Source organism: Olea europaea, chromosome 8 (assembly GCF_002742605.1).
Source record: "Olea europaea var. sylvestris chromosome 8, O_europaea_v1, whole genome shotgun sequence".
Classification (NCBI taxonomy): Eukaryota; Viridiplantae; Streptophyta; class Magnoliopsida; order Lamiales; family Oleaceae; genus Olea; species Olea europaea.
This window is the reverse complement of record NC_036244.1, coordinates 239,718-260,164: the sequence shown is the minus strand read 5'-3', so window position 1 is coordinate 260,164 and position 20,447 is coordinate 239,718. Positions and strand designations below refer to the sequence as shown.

At 34.9% G+C, this 20,447-nt stretch overlaps 1 protein-coding gene across 1 annotated transcript in view; it reads left to right on the top strand.

The window, feature by feature from the left end:
• The first annotated feature begins 9,059 nt into the window (after positions 1 to 9,059).
• LOC111398446 (decapping nuclease DXO homolog, chloroplastic) overlaps positions 9,060 to 20,447 on the top strand; it is a 14,639-nt gene continuing 3,251 nt past the window's right edge. Inside the window, 7 exon segments of the mRNA XM_023025347.1 lie at positions 9,060 to 9,657; positions 11,771 to 12,006; positions 13,139 to 13,204; positions 13,287 to 13,371; positions 13,493 to 13,572; positions 13,669 to 13,692; positions 20,026 to 20,150. Coding sequence (XP_022881115.1) covers positions 9,225 to 9,657; positions 11,771 to 12,006; positions 13,139 to 13,204; positions 13,287 to 13,371; positions 13,493 to 13,572; positions 13,669 to 13,692; positions 20,026 to 20,150 — 1,049 coding nt within the window. The 5' untranslated portion in view covers positions 9,060 to 9,224.

The window sequence follows — 20,447 nt, the reverse complement described above, 5'->3', positions numbered from 1 at the left end:
CACTTGAGGTAATAAGGAAATATTATCCAAAAACTTGAAATCAAAATTTGAAGAAATTAACAACTTTTTGATACCTTTATCCTCGGCCTTATATTTACTTTCAAGTGCATACCAGATCTCTTTTGCAGATGTGATATTGGTATAGAGATCATATAATCGATTTGACTGTGCATTTAGAATCTGCCTACGATATATTAATTCGTCCTCCTTCATTTCTTTCTTTTTAGCACGAACTTCATCAGTATCTTTGTCTATTGCGTTGAAAATTGGCTACAATTTTGGATCAAGCACGTGAAAGATCTTTAATGCTGTTATGAGGAATTTTAGTTTGTCGTGACACTGAGTACCATAAATGAAAAGCATGGGGCTATTACAAAAGGTTGTTCATTGGAGTCTGATGCTTGAAGACTCTTGTTCTATTTGGAAGCATTATGTTTGGTATAGAGTTAGGTTTAGTTGAATTTTGACTCTAAAGTCTCAATCCTTATGAAAGACACTTGATTCATCATTTCATTACTTCTATCTGATTTGCATGATTTTATCGCATTAAAATATTCGCAAAAGAAACAATTGAAAAACCCTGACTTCTGTATGTTAGAGTGTTATTATTCATCTATCAAAGATGCGAGGAAAGAATGAAGATGAATGTGAGATGGCTACATGATCGACTTGATGAAATTAAAGATGCCTTTGAATCAGTCGAATGGAATATTAAATTTCATGGATGAAGGGCAAAGCTAATGGATAATAGTAATAATAAAAGGAAAGATATAATACTAAAGCTAAATTGAAGAGACTTAAATCGGAAATTGAAGAAATATAAGGTTAAATGGCTCAAGAAATTGTAACAATAGTATAATTAACTCAAACATCCAAAATTTTAGCATTTGTCGCAAATGTCTTTGATGGACAGGGTTTTTTAGATTTATTTTAGTAAGTTTTTCACCCTCACATGCACACGCTATGAGATAAATACATGAACAGGCATGCGCTAACACAAATTGCATTCAAATTCCATGTGCCTGCAAGGAGATACTTGCAAGGGATCACATTTATATTTTCAATGCTATTGGATTTTTACGTGACTGAAAGATAAAATCCATACTTGGTTTTTCTGTGGATTGTTGCATAATTAAATTGAAATATATCAAAGATTTTTTTTGTCCCTTTACAACCAACAATTATCACCCAGCTCTCTAAAAATCCAATCACCTTCTCAATCTTTCAAAGATTTCGCATTTTGCAGCCACAATAAATATACTACTTCTACTCTCCTGAGATCACATGTAATCTCTAAATAGTTTAGAATTGCAAAACTTGTAAATTGTGCATGCGGAAGAAGTTGTTAGATGTGCTGAATTGCATAACAAAAGAAATTTAAGGGAGTTTTCAACTTTTTCAATCAATGCGATATCCGTAGAAAATCTATGAAAACGTTGTGCAACTTTATTGTCGAGTATCATCTGGTTTTCTCAAGTTTAGCATGTAATAATAGAATGTATTCCAAAATTAATGGAATTTAATGGATGATAGAATGTAGAAGTGAGATATTGAACATTATAATTGATAGAAATATTTGAATTTCAACGTATATTAAGAAAATATCATTTATTGTTGCATTTTACATATGAGACATCTTGATGCTGGTATTCTCGTTTCATACTAGAAGCTATCTTTGTGATATATTTGTTAGTTCTATTTTATTCTTGAGCCTTTATTCAAAAGAAGCTCAATTCTTATGTATGCCTCAGCAAATTTTTTAGTATGTTGATGAAGCAGAAATCATACCAAAGAGGAAGCATCAGCATTACCTACAAAGAATGAAGTCTCAATAAACAATTCTGATAGAGTAAACCGCGTGGAAGAACTTCTAAAAAATGAATTTCTATTTTTTCTTAAGTACATTGACTAGATGTGCTACTAATCATAATGATCCACATAAAATGGATGCATAACACTATATCATCATTCTTATGTGCATTATTGACACTCAGATATTGGAGCTATGCATAATATTGAACCTTTGTGTTTTGCGTTGAATTAGCAAAACCTTTGGGCTGATTATTGTGCTTAAAAAATTTTGAAATACTATGTGAATAAAAGAGAAACTTCATAGATTAATTCTTCATATAAATTACTTAACAGAAAATGTCCCAAGAAATAGAACATATAAGATAAATGTTATAGCTCACACAAAACTAGCACGTGCATTGCACCAATTAAAAATCTTCTTAATGGTAACTGAAAGGTACCATTCTATCTTCGTTTATCAAATAACATGAAGAGAAATTTAAATTCAAAATTTATACAAACACATTTTTTTCTTTAATGATAATGAAACAAGTTACATATAAATTCTCGTGATCATTTGTTATTGTACCCAAAATGGAACTAACTTTAATTCATTCTTGACGAACAAGCAATAATCCATTCTGATGTATTAGAGGGTAACACCTGTACTGAAACTAGTGAGTAATGAAGAAAAGGAATGTGTTGTTGATATAGTGTATGTGATTCAAGTCAACCAGAGCATTGAACCTAAAATCTTGCAGCATGTGATAAATGTTCTAAATTGTAGACCTAGAAGCCAAAATGGCTATGTAATAAAGACTATAAACTCTTATATCAAAATGTATGATTAAAAAGCAAGAAATTTTTTTGATTTTACGTGTAAAATTATTATATAGGGAGAATGTCAAATATTCCACTATTGACAATAATTCTTCAAATTCCACCACAAATCTTCACAAGACGCTTGAATATCTGTATCTGACCTCTAATCTTCATTGTCAAATTAGGTATTATATAGATCTTACAAATCGGATGCCAATGAAAAGACAAAAGAGGCCTTTCTTCGAATGGAAAATCCTGTTGCCATGACACCGAATTCTCAATTAGACACAACTTCATATCATATGTTTCTCCAAAAAGCATCGAACAAACACTGAAATCTTTGATAAATGCACATGAACTCAACAAAGAGTCAAAAATAGGGTTCTCTCTTGTCATTGCAGCATCAAATCCATTGAATCTTGGAAAACTGATCTAGAAAATGCAATCAACAGTTGAAAAAAATTTAAACCTTCAATTGTCTCTGGGAAAGACATGAACATTAGGGTTTTGTGTAGGCTTAGGCAAAAAAAATCAAAAAATCAATCAAACCGAACCAACTCCGATTGATTTGGGTTGGTTTGACTCAATTAATTGGTTTGGTTTGGTTTGGTTTTTTTTAAACAAAATCATGATGAGTTGGTTAGGTCATGATTTGAAGTCTCAAATCGCTGGTTAATAGAACCAACCCAACCAACTTACATATTTAACATTTTTTAAGAATAATAAAAATTAAAAGATAAGCTCTAATCTCATAATTATGTCACGATTCCCTTCAATGAATGGTGTTGCCAGTAAGTAATAGTACTCGAAATTTCCTTTCACAAGCTCATGATATTATACTTAACATTTTTTTTCTACTCTAGTAGTTAAGCTACATAATGCATAAATAGGCAGCAAAATTCTTAAGTTTTCTATTGATCTGTCTCTACTAAATTGATTTTATTCATTAGTCAATAATTCTTGTAATATAAAGTTATTTAGTTATTTTAGTTCTTGTAATTTAAATGGACCCAAAACTTGGACAATTTTTTTTAAAAAAAATTCAATTTGTACTTTTAGTACAAATTGACTAATTGAACCGATTTGGTTTGGTTTGTTTCGATTTAAGAGTTAGAGTGGATTGGTTTGAGTTAAAATTCACCCAAATCGACTAATTTAATTTTAATTTCAAGTTGGAGTCAAAATCAACCAAAACCAAACAGCACCAAGGCCTAGTTTTGAGGGTCAAAATTAAAAAGTATTTGTAATATGCAAAAAAGGGAAAATTACAATCAAATTAGCAATCAAGGCGATCGACGTGCAATTGGTGTGATACAGCGCAAGAGTTCGAACCAACATGTATAAAAAATATTAACCAAGAGCCATGTGCGTGCAATTGGTGTTGGCTGTTGAAGTCCTTTTTATTCCATCATGCATATTTTTCTAGCATTTATAAAATTAAAAAGGTTAGACTAGGCCCCTATTTCAATTATAGCCTTAAAATTCTAATAGCCCAATCTTCATCGTATCCTTAAATATAGCCAGCGTGAAATGTTACACTAAAGAACTGGTATCCAAATAGCATATGCTAGCTTATTGGTTGAAAGTAGTGTGCGTGTGCCCTCTCATTACAATTTTACATATAAAAAACTAGAATAGGAGGAGTAAAAAGAAAGAATTTGTCATGAGCTTGTTTGGTACAACTTAAAAGTCAATTAAAATAAATTTTTTGACAGTTATTTCACTATTCTAGCCGTCATTTTTGAATTTTTCTCTCACAGGTAAGACCCGTTTTATCTCTAACAGTCAAAAAATCAATTATCAAAATTCCTACCAAACAAGCACCATATATCCATTATATTACATTTCTTTTTGTAGTGATGCAGCACAGTAGTTGGCGTCCACGAGTAAAGAAGGCATAAAAAAAGCTATTGGCATGCGGAATGGGGGTTGGCAGGATAAAGTCTTATATATTCATACTTATTTGGTTCTTTTTGTACAATATATAGTTTGATAAAAAAAAAAAAGGAAAGAAATAAAAAAAGGAAGAAGAATGAACTTTATTGCAAATTTTCTTTGACTGCTTAAAAGTTAAGGCCATGTATTAACACCGTGTTTATGATATTGTTTCAACCACACTAACAACATCCAATATACTCACGTATTGGTAAATAAATGTATTGAATAAATAACACTGACATCAACATATATCTTGTCTTGACCTGAGCGCCATAAATGAAAAGAAAGGGGTCATTATGAAAGTTTGTTTATCTGAGTCTGATGTTTGAAGACTCTTGTTCTATTTGGCGTCTTTGAAGTAGTGAAAGATCATAAACCAATCAATCTTTAAAATTTGTATGTTTAGTGTAGAGTTAGGTTTGCTTGAATTTTGGTTAAATTCTCAATTCTTATGGGGACTATACATCATTTTATTACTTATATACATTTTTGCAAGATTTTATCACAATGAAAGATCTACAGAAGAAACAGTTGAAAAGACCTTGACTTTGGTATGTTATAGTGTTATTATTCAGTTGTCAAAAATAAGGAAAAAATGATGATGAATGTATCTTGGGTTTTTATATCCGCAAGCATACAGGTCGTAATAAGTAATATAATGGACCTTTAAGTTCGAATTGTCGTTTTCTATAAGGACTATAGTTTAGTATTTAATCTGATAATTCTAACTCCTATTTCATTACACAAAGAAAAATTGCAATTTGTTGTGATTTTTAACCTAAATATGTAAGAATATGTCGATGCACACAAAGATCAATTTAGAAATTAAATAATGAACAGATATTAGGGTAAACTAATTTCACCTATTGATCACATTTATGTCTTAAATGTCTTAAATCAAAATTCATAATCTAATGTAATGTTCGGTTGAATTCTCCTATTGTATTCAATTTATCCCTCTCGAGTTCTCATTGAACCTATTTAACTAATTCAATTCCATATCTCTATGCAAATCAACCTTAGTTAAACGAAATTTTGGTTCTAAGAATTCATTTATAACTGCAATAATCATTACATATTTCTCTACACATTATATCAATTTATCGGATTTTACTATATGATTTAAATCTCATATTCACCTTTCGATTCGTAAAAATTTCACAAAATATCAAATTAATGATCAAGTAATTCAATGCATTAAACTCATAGTACTTGTTTAAGCCACATTATTTTCATTAGAATGCATTTTGAATAGTGTATTGATGAAAAATATGTGGATTTAAAGATTTGGATTTGCGTATAATATTATTTTATTGAAAAATATATAGTTGAAATATTGTTAAATTACTGTTTAAGAATTTTATTTTATTTATTTATTTTAAAGAATGTGGATCAAACAAAGCCACAGTAAAATCAACACATGAAAAATAAAAGAATAAGAATCTTAAATAAAAGAAATAAAGGATCAATAAATTACATTGTTTGCCATAATATTAAATTTAACTATTCATGATATTGGAAGGAAAACCAAAGATTTACATTAAGCACATACCAAGTTTTGAATCGAGATGTAGAAAAGATAATAAATCTTGGATCAAGTTCTCTTTTTACCTCCAACTTGACTTCAAAACCTAGATCTTGATTTCTTCTTTCCTTCCTTTTGATTTTCTCTGGAAATTTCACGTCGTACATTGTGCCTCTCAATGTCTAAAATCTCCTTTTGAAGTCCTCAATTCTTATTCTTATACTCATCGTCACATCCTCACCAAATTTGGAGTCTTTATAAGCTTTTCACGAGCCAAAATGGAGTAACTCTAAAAAAATAGCGCAGTGCCTAAGTGCTAGAAAGTAGCGCCTGGGTGCTATGAGTGCAGCGCCTAGGTGTTGCCTTTCTATTCAAAAACTGTTTCATTCTACTAATCGTAGCGCTTGGGTGCTACGAATGCAATGCCAGGGCGCTGAGTTTCTCTTCCAAATTATTTTTTATTTCGATTTCTTTATCTACCTTATTATCTCTTTTTACACCATCTCTCCTAATTTTCAAAGTAACACTAACAAAAACATTCAAAATGTTCTATATTCATCAGATATATTAACCAATCAAGTTAAAATTGTGTGAAACTCGTGTAAAAATGGCAATATTATCGACTTGTTGAAATAAAAAATGCCATTACAGTTGGTGAAGTATTAAATTTCATGGATGAAAAGGAAAAGCTAATGGATAACAGTAATAATGAGAGGAAATATATAATACTACACAAAGGTAAATTGAAGACACTAAATTCAGAAATTGAAGAAATGGAAGGTCAAGTGGCTCGAGAGATTGTGATAGTAGCACAGTTAACTCAAACATACAAAATTTCAGCACTTGCCACAGATGCCTTTGATGGACAGGGTTACTTAGATTTATTTCAGTATGTTTTTCACCCTCACACGCACACTTTATGAGATGAATCATGCACAAGCTTGCACTAGCACAAATTGCATTCAAATGCCAATTCCTTGTGCATGCACGGAGATACTTGCACAGGATCACATTTATATTTTCAGTGCTATTTGATTTTAACCTGACTGAAAAATAGCATTCGTATCTGGTTTTTCTGTATCTTTAAATCAAAATATATCAAATATTTTTTTGTTGTTGTTGCTTTCAAAGAACTCAAGGGATTCAAACCGACAATCATCTTACTACACTCCTTTGTAAATCCAATGACCTTCTACATATTTCAAATTTTCTGCAGTTGACAGGGATTATTCAAACTCCACCGCAAATCCTCAGACGAGATGTTTGACTATCTGGATTTGAACTCTAAGCTCCACGACCTAATCAGGCATTATTTAAATTTGGTTTGTTTCTATCATCCTAAGTTGTATTGCATATAACTTTAGAGCGAACTTAGAATGAACAAAAATTGAAGTGTGTGGGCTTTGTTACTTGCGATGCACAGTTATATCATCCAAACTGTACACAGATATATTCTAACAAAGTTCATTGAAAGCCTGTTCAAAAGTTAAATACGAATCTTGTTTCACATATTTTTTATTTCTATTTTGTTTTCATTTATCTTTCATTGAGGGTGGGATGATGATGCCGAGGTTGTTAAAGTTGGGTTCACAGAATTTGCCGTTTTATGCATTCAGATTAGTGTACTTCGAGGCATTGAGGTTATGATGTACATCAGCAAAAAACATGAATGGTTTCACTTTAGTTACCTATACTTCGTTACCATTGCTCATCACATCCTCATTACTATTTTCTTTATCAGTGTGAGATTGACTATGAATTATGGAGGCATATGCAAGCTGTATATTCCTTTTAACTATTGAACTTAGCTTTGCCATCTTAGAGTGATTTCCACCATTTTTGTTTCTCATTTGTAGGAAATTCTTAAAGATCAAAGAAGTCAATAAAGCGAGTGATCCAGGTATCTCCATTATATTTGCAGTTTTTGTAGGACTCATCGGAATCGTGGTTGGCTGGCTTTTGAACTTACTGTCATCCTTGCCTTCTACGGAATCAGCTGGTTCTCATTGGAAACAGTGTTTTTGTTTTTGTTTTTTTTTTTTCTCAAAAAAGGAAAAAAGAAAAAATTGAACTTGGGGAGTAATTACTAAGTGAAAAGTTGGGTGACTCTGATATGTTTATTTTAACTTTACGTAAATTTGTGCCTACATAATTGTTCATTGATTAGTTGGTTCATTTAATATTTTTCTGCCATCAAGCTCTCCCCAATAATAGTTGGCTTTGCTCTTTGCTGCTTCCCTTCTATTAAGAACACAGATGTAGTGATTACCTATCCATTTTGTTTTAGATATAAAGATTGTGCAATAAAAACATGCTATATAAAATCTTCCTTTTTTCAAATTATATTCCCACATCTGAGATAAAAGTTGTGCGCAAACAAATAGAATTTACTACAGCATTATGCTTTAGGATACTAAGATGATCATAATCATGACCTCATGATCTGTGTAGTTCAACCTTCATTATTGCTTGAAATAGGGTTCGTGGTCTGTGAGCCAAAAATCTACGCTCTCCAATAGAAACACACGATATCTTGCCTTTGGTACCACTGCATGATAGATTGTGCTTGAGTCTGTAAGTGGAAGTGTTATACTGGGAGAGAAATTTGGTGATCTATAATAGGCGAGGGTAGCAGTTGGCTACGTCTGATTGTTGGATGACTTTAAACTAAATACAAATGCAATTGTGTAGAATAATTGCTTTGAATTTGAAGCATTGATGAGGGATCACCAGGAGATGGTTAACATTTGGGAGGGGCGTTGCTCGGGCCATTACAGAGCCATGGCTCTCCAAATAGAATTGTTCTTTGCAGAAAATTATAACGATGCCAAGTGTGAGGAAAAGCAATAAGTTCATGATGTTCCAATTCCGAAGTTGCATCTAGTTCTCTACAACACAATTTAGCTTCTATTGCGATTTTGTTCCCTAATTAATTACACGAGTGATTGTATCCTGAACTTTATAAGGTCTTTTGTTATTGACTATTTGAACTAATGGAATACTTTGCTTTTGGCAACAATATAAAAATATAAAATGACATCCTCAAAATTCCAAAAGAATCACAATCTACAGAGAGCATCCCTCCTCAACCCACTCCACCCAACCCCACAAACCGAGAACCAGAAGTAGCAGCAGCAGGAGGAAGAAGATGGACTTTGCAGAGCAAGCCCTGAACTTATTTGGAGAAGATGAAGATTTTGAAGATGACGAGAATAACAATAACTATTCAAACTACGGTGAAGAACGAGAAGCGGATAATGAAGAAAAGGAGCAACAACAGAGCTCATCATCATCGCCCTCCTCATATTCTTCCTCATCGTCTGTTGGGTCATCGTGGGCCACATCCGGATCCTCCTCGTCCGACAGTCGGAGCAGAAGTGCGAGTCCTAGCTGCAGCGACGATGACAATGACGATAAACATGGCGAAGTGAGGTCTTCTTATAATAATAATGATAATAGAAACAGTTACTATCATGAGAATGAGGAGGAGAACGAAGAGGTTGAGGATGAAACGGATCTGTTTGGCCCTGATAATGAGGGTTATGTGAAAACTCCTGCCATTAGTCCCTACCCCGTGCCTGGTATTTATATTTTTCTGTCTCTTATTGAATACTGTCCTTTTACTTTTTTGAAAGATTGATTTTAAGGGAGGTTTTCGATTCGTTAATTTGGGGTTTGAAGTTGCTTCATTTTGGATTTTGTGTGGATTGTTTTCTTGCATTGCCCTTCCTGGATATTATACTCTGATTCGAAGGCTCCCAGTTCAAGTAATATATTTACTAGTCTAATTATTGCTTCAACGTTTTTGGGTTTTCTAACAAGATATGAAATGGACTCCCTAATGATTTTCATTCCCTTTTGTTTCCACTGGCTCGAGCAGATTACAAACACCCTTTTACAGTTTCGAAGCATTATCTTTTTGTGTTTTTATAGTGTAACTTTATATTTTGGCTGTTCTAAATTATATCATTGAAAGCATATGCACTTTGTTTCTATTGATTGCTCCGTTTTTTAGATTTTGAAGCTGCATTGAGGGGTGAGTGTTGAGATTCATGTATTGTGTCAAACAGTTAGGTTATCAGCATACTGAATTTAATAGGGAAGATACGGGATTAATTAGCAGCATTCGTAGACAAATTTCTGTCAATTATTGTCTTTTCAGAGGCTTTTGATGTGAAGGAAATCATTTGACATGAGTGCTCAATTACATAGGTTGTATGCTAGAGTTGGATTGAAGGCTGAGTAAATAGAAAAAAGAGAGAGAAAGGGAAATGATAAAGATAATTTGGGCTGATAAACTGTATTGTGCCCATTCTTGTATTACCAGGAGTCAAGGGCGAACCCAGAAGTTCAACCCAGCACGGGCGGTCATCGACCGTTCAACCGCAATAAAATATTAAGAGTCGGTTTGATACCATTTATTTATTTATTGCGTTTTTTTCGCAAAAAATACATTTTGAAATGGTAATTTGATGGAGAATGTGTGGCTAAAAATAAATAGAAGTTTTGAATTTGCATGTAATATTATTTTATTGAAAAATGTGTGGTTAAAAAGAAGAGAAAAAATATATTTTGAAAAAAATGAAAATCAAGCAAGGTCTAAAGTTTAAATATAACAGTTATTTTGTTCAAATTGAATATATCTAATTTTCTTATAAGAATAAATTGGACTCATCGAATGTCATTGTTGCCAAGTTTTGTATAATTTAAAGGAAAAGCATGGGTTCGAATCTTTGTAATTGTACTTGCAAACCAAATAAAACCTAACAAATATTACTTTGTTCAACACAATGATAGCAACCAACAAGTGTTGTAATGGTCAAACTCCAATACCTCTATCAAGGAGGACCCGAGTTCGAAACCCCTTTGGTCCAGTTCCTATTGAATTTTTGTAAACAATGCAGAATAAAAGCATTGTAAAATAAATTTTGCTAGCAAGGGGATTTGAACATGAAACATCCAACATAAACATACAAGCTCCAATCAACTGAGTTAGAAGCCACGACTGAGACTTAAACGAAATACCAGTAATATAAGCTTAAAATTTAATCTATTCCCAACAGAAAAAAATCCTCCCGGCATATCCAGCACAGTCGGCCACTGGGGCTCGCCAAGTGCTGGATCCACCACTGCCAGGAGTGAAGGGGAAATTATTGTGACCAATAAGTTTGCAAATACCAATTGTAATGTTTGTTGTGTTACACTGATGAATAGATGTTCTTTATGAGTAAATTTGAAGTATGAGGTTATTTCAACAAACTTGGGAAGTGTCTTCAAGCTAGACTTAACTAAAAATGTATAGATCCAAGATGCAGTAATACTTGATCAAGAGGAGTGTTTTGGTGCATTTTGCTATTAATTAGTACTACCATGTCTAAAAAATGCAATTAGTAATTGGATTATTGGAATTTACTGAGACCACGATAAACTGACTATGTTTAGGCCATCATATTTGGTAACCATATGTATGTACTGGAGTGTAAACTTCAGGTTACTTTTCGAGAATTTGCTTTGTTTACCTATATCAGCCAATAATCTTGCACAATCAAATTAAAGGGGAAAGAGAGTTCATTCAACATCTGAACACGCTATATTAGAATAACCCATTAATCTGATTTAAAGAGCTTATAATGCTTGAATGCTTAATACAAAACCTTAATGTATTTCCTTTTTTGCCTTATTTTGTATTTTCAGTTCTCCCAGCCATACGTAATACAAACAACCATACAAGAGGGGGTTATGGACGTGGCCGTTGGCAAAATGATAGAGGACCTGGTCTCCTTCCCCGACCTGGTCCTTATCCACAAAGGCAAAACTATGGTTATGGTAACAAGTTCTTTAATGGCCCTCAGGATGAGCGTCTTGTTTCTGAATTGAAATTCTCTAAGAGTGAAGAAACTTTAGCAAGGAAATGTACAACCTTTCAGGAGGTAAGAATGACTCTCTTCCTCATAACTGGCAAGTCTTGACAAGGTCAAAGTACACCTTGGTGTTCTGTAGAGCTTGTAATAAGATGCTTGCATCGACTAAAATCTTTAGTGTGATTTTGAATTTGGTAAATTGCATGCTTAAATAGTTGTTATCATGGTTTAAAAAAATTCAATTGAAACCCGCTTTAAGGCCTGCGTCAGAGGAGTGAGGTGTACAAAAAATGCCTCAAGGAGCTGATTGCAAGGCAATTTTTAGAGGTGTACGTCTCATGTGTGTGAAGCACACGCCTCACAGCACCCTGTGATCTACAAACATAAAAATTTTGATTGAGCCATTCTGAGACCATTGTCCACTAAAACATAAAAAATCATGTTTCTCGTAGACCAACTTTGAGAATGGTCCACGGCCCCTACCAACTAAAGTAATATATTCTTTATAGATGTTTTTTTTTAAAATTAAATTTGCGCACTTTAAATGCTCTATTATGGATTTTGAAGATTGTTTATGATGTATTATGTGCTTCTTTTTTTATTTATTTATTTATTTATTAATGGCTTACGATGTGGTTTAAGCCTCAGAATGCCTTGAGGCTTGCGCCTCGCTTAATGAAGGAAAAGCACTTTTTTACCCAAGTAAACCTCTTTGAGCATTGGTTGTTATATTCATGGATTATCAAATGAGGCACTAGTTGCTTCTAGATACTTTCGAAGCACTGTATGCTCTAGTAAATTGGACTTTGTTGACTCAGAAATTAAAGATTTTGTATGCTCTCCGGCACTCACATGCATGCATCTGTCTGAGAGGGAATAGGGTATGTGAGTGGTGGTAGGAATGATGGAAGTGAGGGGTACGGTCTTGGCAGGAGGAACATGGTAAGATATGGTTTGGCTTGCCTTTTCTTAATAATATTTTTTCAGTATTTATAAAAGTAATATTTGAAAGATTCCCTTGGTCCCCCTTCTTTCCTTTAGGGATAAGAAGAGAATAAAAGTGGAAGGAGCTTTACACTGAGCAATTAAGGGTGGGGAATTGGGGTAGTAAGGCTTATAATTTCATTCACACATGTTTTAGATATTAATGAATTTGGGGTATGTTTTCTGATACATTCTCTTTGATGATTTTGCATACTAGCCATCTGAACTTGCTTGCTATAGTCGGGTTGAAGGTGGAGATGTTTTCTTTGATGATCGCAGTTTGGTGAGCATTTGTTTCCTCTTTCGATAAAGTTTCACTGAATGTTAATTTTCAGCTCATCTGGATCTGTCTTCCACATTTTTAGAGGCTATTTAAGCGTCTTATCACTGAAGATATTGGGGCTGACTTGAATGAAGGTTTTGATACTTACATTGAGAAAAAAAGGTATGGTGCTATCAAACAGAATGAAATGGTATACAGTTCTTCTCACGGACTGAGATTTTAATTCTAGTTTCGTTTATTTTATAGTATCCACTGATTTGTACTGTCAATGCTATGCTTTCACACCAGATTTAGGTTCTCAGGGTTTTGGAGACCTTCTCACTTGTATAAGAAATAAAAGTATTCCTTTACAAAACATGCACTTTGTGGTAAGACTTGTGCTATATAACCAGCTATCATGCACCAAGAATGTGCTTTGAGATCACTTACTTCATTATTTTTCCATGACTTCATTTTCATTGCAGACATATCGTAACAACCTTAATAAGGTAACTCCTATGCTGCTTTAATATTTTCCTTTAGTTTTACATATTTCAGCTCTGTCTGGAAACCCAGAAAACTATGGGATCGCGATTGTAGATCAGTTAAAGGAGAGGAAACTAACTTTCTCCTGTGTAACAATAATATCTTTTCATCATTTGAAGACTTTTTTTAAGTTCTTTATATAAAAACAGATTATTAAAAAGCATAAAGTGCGAAGAGGAAGACGCGAAGATCATCAAGAACACAGTTTTATAGTTGCAAAGCATAAACTCATTAGATTAATTTCTCTCTCAGCTACCTTTATAAGTCAACCAAAGCTCATAACTGTGCAAACATAAATACTTTATCACATAACAAATCAAATAGTGAAGCTTGTTGCTAGAAAATTTTCAGAATTCTCTCCGTCTAAACACACCAAGTAATACTTAGCCCCTATTTGATTTGGATAAAAATTATATATGTAGTAGATTTTAAGAAAAGTTGGTGAAATGGGTGGTTGAGAAGTTGATAAAAGATGTGGGTCCATGAAATGTGTGGTTGAATATGAATTTTGAAAAAGTTGAATTTTAAGAAATCGGGGCCAAACTGAAGTTTAATAGAGAGAGAGAGTCCATACAATTTATGGAAATACGGGAATGGACATTTGAATACATATGTAAGTTCCTTTGCCCGAGAGAGAGAGAGAGAGAGAGAGAGAGAGAGAGAGAGAGAGAGAGAGAGAGAGAGAGAGAGATCTGGAGAAGAATGTAAATAAAGAGAAACACGATTAGAGGGAAATCTCAATCCTACTTAATAATGAAATTCTCTCTTCTTGCACTTAATAATATGGGAAATGATGGCACTAAAACCCATAATTAACCACATAAGAGGCAATATGCTGGAACACTTCTAAAGGTTGGCATACAATTCTTGGCTCTAAGGGTGTGAGCACCTTGTAAGGCGATGTTAATGTTGTTGCTTCAACTTACTAAAAATAAGACCATGGAAATAGACATGGATTTCCCAATTAATGGTCATATAACATGGGTCATTGCTTCCAAAAATTTTAGGAGCTTTATACATTCTACCCGTCTTTGCACTATTTATCCTATAGTAGCGAAGATAAGGTGCTTTAATTTTGAATTCTACTACATGTTGGATATCTCCCATCAATGATAACTTATTTGGTTTAGTCAATGGACAGGAGCAACTAAAGTGTTAATCAAAATGTCCAAGAGATTAAAGTTAGATCCTATTCTTTGGTAGATTCCTAAAATTGGACTTGACTACAAGGTTTATTTTGGGAAATGGGTTTAGCGGTTTCAAAATATTCTTCTTACCGCAACATCAGAACTCAAGTGCGCCCAAAGCTCCTCATATTGTAACTATACAACCAAGGTCTGATAATTGTTCTTTAGAAATGATTTTTAACCTTAATAGTCATTTTTTTATGACATGGAGTTCGTGTAGCACGTCCATTTCATTCGACCCTCTCTAATCAGATGCATTACATTCTTTTTAATTCATACATCTTTGTTAATACTTGGACCTAATTTCAAAAACAATAGCTTTTAGGTATAACACGATCTTGTTTTGTAAATTTGTTATTCTCTTTATTACTACTAGTGGCATTACATGTATTCTATGTTGGTGTTGTTAGGATGACTGAGTGGGGCTCGAAGATATTGAACTCAATCTATATGGGAAGGTTCGACGCACTTTGGATAATTGGTAAATATGGTGGACAAGTTGAGGATGACTAATAGGTTGGAGGATTTCGTCTCCAGGTTCAATGAGTCATCAAGAGCCTTCTTGGCACAATAATGTGTGAGCAGTCGTGGTAGGTACTTGATGATAGCTCAGTATGGGGATAGGCGTCGGAAGGGAGTTGTGATGGTGCCAGAAGGTGCGAATGGAGAAGAATGAGCATCAATCTCGTGGGTGTTTCAAGTAGTAGTAGATTCATTTGTTGTTGAAGATAAGGCCAAATGTTGCATGATGAACGAACGAAGTCGGCAAGGGATGACCTATGCCGAAGTTACAGCAAACATACAAGCCTCGCGGAATGTTGATCGAAGGGTGCTAAGGTGAAAGGAGAATGTAGTTACTGTGGGTGAAAATGAAGGTGACATTATGTTGCCTAAGGCAGTATGTGCAAAAAGTTCAGATAGTTTATTGAATACCGTCCAAATAAGGGCTCGTGTCCAGTCGTTGAAAGGGGAGATGGATGAATTACTTAAGCTTGTAGGATGTGGGTCTGTATAGACAGCGTCAAGATGATCTCAAAAATAATTAGTTAGAACGTGAGGGGGCTTAATGTAGTGGGGAAAATGTTAGGTGTTCAAAACCTGTTAAGGGAATGGATGGCGGGTCTTGTTTGCTTACAAGAAACTAAGTTGGAGTTCATCTCGAGGGTGATTGTTAGTAGTTTATGGGGGGACAACATATCTGGTATCAATATATGGGGTCATGGGAGACTTCAGGAAGTGTGTTAGTCATGTGGGATACTAGAGTTCTTAATATGAAAGAGATCAGTGAAGGGCTATTTTTCTCGTCGCTTTCGTTCAGAAATATTGGGGATGGATTCCGTTGGATGTTTATAGGAGTTTACAAGCCTAATGTTGATGAGAGTAGAGGTGGATTGTGGGATGAGTTGGTTGGGATGATGGCTTGGTGGAACATTCCAACACGCATCGGGGGAGATTTTAATGTAGTTTGGTTTCCTACTGAGAGGTCTAGCTGCGGGAGATTAACAGAGGCAATGGAGGATTTCTCAAATTTTATTAGAGAAAATATGTTGGTAGACATGCCTTGATTGGAGGAGACTTCACTTGGTCATCTAATTGGGATCAACTTGTTTTGTCTTGAATAAATCACTTTTTTATTAGTGGGGAGTAGGAGGCCAAATATTCAGAGGTCACTCAAAGGAGATTGGGGAGGGTGTATTCTGATCATTTCCCTATTCTGTTATCGGGGAATGTGAGGTGTAGTGGAAGAAGGCCTTTTAGATTTGAAAAGATATGGTTAAAAGTAGATGGCTTTGGAGAGCAAATACGGGATTGGTGGACATCTTATAAATTCAGCGGGTCTCCCAGTTATGTATTGGATTGGAAATTAAAAGCCCTGAAGAGGGATCTAATGAGGTGGAATGAAGTGGTGGGAGATGTTAATTGACGTAAAACTCAATGCATTCCAAAAATAGAAGAGCTGGATAGGTGGGAGAAAAGTCGAGGATTGGTTGGGTAGGGGAGAGAGAGAGTTGTGCAGCTTTAAGGGGAGAGTTGGAGAGATTAGTGGAGATGGAGGAGATTGCTTGGCATCAGAAATGCACCAAATTTTTTCATAGATTCGCTAATTCTAACAGGCGCAACAACTCTATCACTTTGTTAGAGGTTGATGGGGATACTTATGAGGACCCGCAGGATATAGGGAATCAAATGGTGAGATTCTATCAAAATCTCTATCGGGAACAGTTTGACTGGAGGCCAAAGGTGGATGGACTAGGCTTTTCTACTATCATGAAGGAGGATGCCAATTGGTTAGAGAACCATTTGAGGAAGACGAAATCAATAAGGTGGTTTTCAGCATGAATGATGATAAGGCACCAGGACGAGACGGCTTCTCGTTCGCGTTTTATAAGACATGTTGGGAGGTGGTGCGGTTGGACATTATAGATGTTTTGACTTATTTTTTTGAGTACGGCCTGTTTTTGAGAAGTTCTAATGCTACATTCATTATGTTGATTCCCAAGAAACCGAGAGCAGTTGATTTTAAGAATTTTTGCCCTACTAGCTTAGTTAGCAGGACATACAAGATTATTGTGAAGATTCTGGCAAATAGATTGTAGGAGGTGCTTGGGAAAGTGGTGACTAAGTGTCAGAATGCTTTTGTAAAAGGAAGATAGATTTTGGATTCTGTGTTTATAGCGAATGAATGCGTTTGTCTCTAAATTACGTTTGGGGGTGCCAGGGATGTTATGCAAGCTCGATGGTCAGAAGGCCTATGATCACGTGAACTGAGAGTTCCTTATGTACACGCTCAGGAGATGTGGCTTTGGGAAAAGTGGTGTAAGTGAATTCAATTTTGCATCTCTACTGTTTCGTTCTCAATTTTGGTCAATAACACCTCAGAGGTTCATTTTCAAAGCAGCAGAGTTTTGAGGCAAAGGGATCCCTTGTCTCCATTGATGTTTGTAATTGTTATGGAGGCACTCAGTAGGATGCTTGAGAAAGTTGTGGAAGAAGGTTTGATAAGGGACTTTACGGTTGGACACTTACAGGTCTCCCATTTGTTATTTACAAATGATACACTGATTCTATGCGATGCAGATAATGAGCAATTCAGGAACTTGCATCGACTACTACTATTCTTTGAAGCGGTGTTAGGATTGAAAATTAATCTAGGGAAATCTTAAGCTATTCCAGTGGGGGAGGTTGCTAACGTGGATTAGTTGGCCAATATATTGGGTTGCAGGGTTGTGCTATTACCCATGTCATACCTTGGGCTTCCTTTAGGGGCAAGGTTTAAATGTAAAAATATTTGGAGCGGAATTGTCAAAAGGGTGGAGAAGAGGTTAGCTAGGTGGAAGCATATGTACCTCTCAAAGGGAGGCTTTCTTACTCTCATTAAATCCACTAATATCCCAACTTATTTCTTGTCATTGTTTCCCATTCCTATTACAGTTGCAAATAGATTAGAGATGATTCAAAGGGAGTTTCTTTGGGCAGGGTTAGGGAAAGAGAGGAAATTTCATCTGGTTAATTGGGCTGTGGTTTGTTCTCCTGTAAGGATGGGGGGCCTTGGATTAAAAAGCCTTGTTTTGCTTAATAAGGCTTTATTGGGTAAGTAATTGTGGCGATTTGGAGTGGAGATGAGAGTTTTTGGAGAGGAATAATAGGAGCGGAGTATGGTGTGATGGAAGGGGGTTGGTGCTCAAGCGAGAGTCGTGGATCTTATAGGGTGAGTCTGTGGAAGTATATCCGACGAGGATGGAATGAATTTCGAGATAAACTGACTTATGTGATGGGGAATGACAATTAGTATCAAATTTTAGGATGATTGATGGTGTGGAGATAGTCCACTAAAGGCAAGATTTCCTTCTTTGCACCGCATTGCCATGAAACCGTCTGCTATGGTGAATGATGTAATAACCGTGCATCATGGAAGTTATAGCTGGAATATTGCTTTTGAGAGGGGACTATAGGATTGGAAATTTGATGATTATGCATTGTTTTTTACTTTCTTGCACGAGGTGCATATTCAGGTAGGAGAGAGTGATCATAGCAGGTGGACGTTGGCACGGGATGGTATTTTTTCAGTTCGCACATATTTTAGAACCATATTCGGCCCGATAGAGAGTTCTTTTCCCTGGAAGATGGTGTAGCAATGTAAACTACCTCCACAAATGGCTTTCTTATTATGAACGATTGTGAGGGGGCAGGCGTTAACGATAGACAATCTTCGAAGAAAAGGCTTTTGTGTTATTGAGTGGTGTTATGTGTAAGAGAGATGGGGAAATAATTGACCATTTGTTTATTCATTGTAATGGCGTTCGGCGGCTGTGGAACGATATTCTAGCTTCCCAACATTTGAATTGGGTGATGCCAAGGCGCATAGAAGACGTGTTGCGGGCATGGAGGAGAAAATTTCAAGACAAGGGTAGGAGACTTGTGTGGAGTCTTATTCCGGGATACATTGTATGATGTGTGTGGAGAAAACGGAACAACCGCTGTTTTGAAGACCAAACAAAGACAACATAACAGTTTAAAGAATTGTTTTATATGACTTTGTATACTTTGTTTAATGTTGTGACAACTAATCATATAGAAGAGTTGCCTATCTTCATGTCTTTTTCTTTCTTGTTTATTTTGATAATACACCCCCCATGTATTATCCTATTTATTAATAAAATGAAATGATTACTTATCCAAAAAAAAAAAAAAGCTCATTCATGACTGAGGAAGTGATGTGTACTTGAGAAAGAACCTTGATTAAATCCTATAGTGATAATTCATAATCATTAAACAAAATGCCTATGTTTACACTTTTGGATCTAGCTAGATGGTTGAATGATTTTTCTGTAGCAAAGTTTCATCTGTTTTGAAATGTGAACCTTTTTTATTACATATGAATATTTTTGTCAGTATATAATCCTTCTGAATTTCTTACAATATTTCTTTCTTTGTCATGGACCTGAATACTTCATGTTGATCATCCCGGTTATATTCCTTTTGATTTTCTTATAATATTCTTTCTTTGTCATGGAGCTGTATACTTAATGTTGATGAACCCGGTCTCTAAGGTTTAATCATGCAAACTCCTATAATAAAAGTTAATTGCTCCTATTCTTGTATCTGTAGATACTAGCAACTGCTTGTGTCAGGCACGAGCCTTGGGAAATGGGAGTGCATAAAAGGAATGGGGTCATCTATCTTGATGAGCATAAAATGCCAGAAAGGCCACAAAGTGATCTTGATCGTAGAAGGTAAAGGAGTACATTTCTCTGCTTTTTAAGAACTTTCCTTCTCGGTATGGTGCTTTCTCCTTTCCTCCTATCCCAGAGGGGGCAAGTAACATATATGCAAGTTTAATCTATGGGTTTTTTATATAGGGTGCATGGGAAACCTATTTATCTTTTATCTTCTCAGCCTTCTGGTTATATGCTTTTTGCTGAAACGTAGATTGCAAATGTCTTTTGAGGTTTGAAAAAATTCATGGTTGGTCTGATTTTCTTCCTCTAAATCATTTGGTTTTTTTTTTTTTTTGGGGGGGGGGGGGGGGG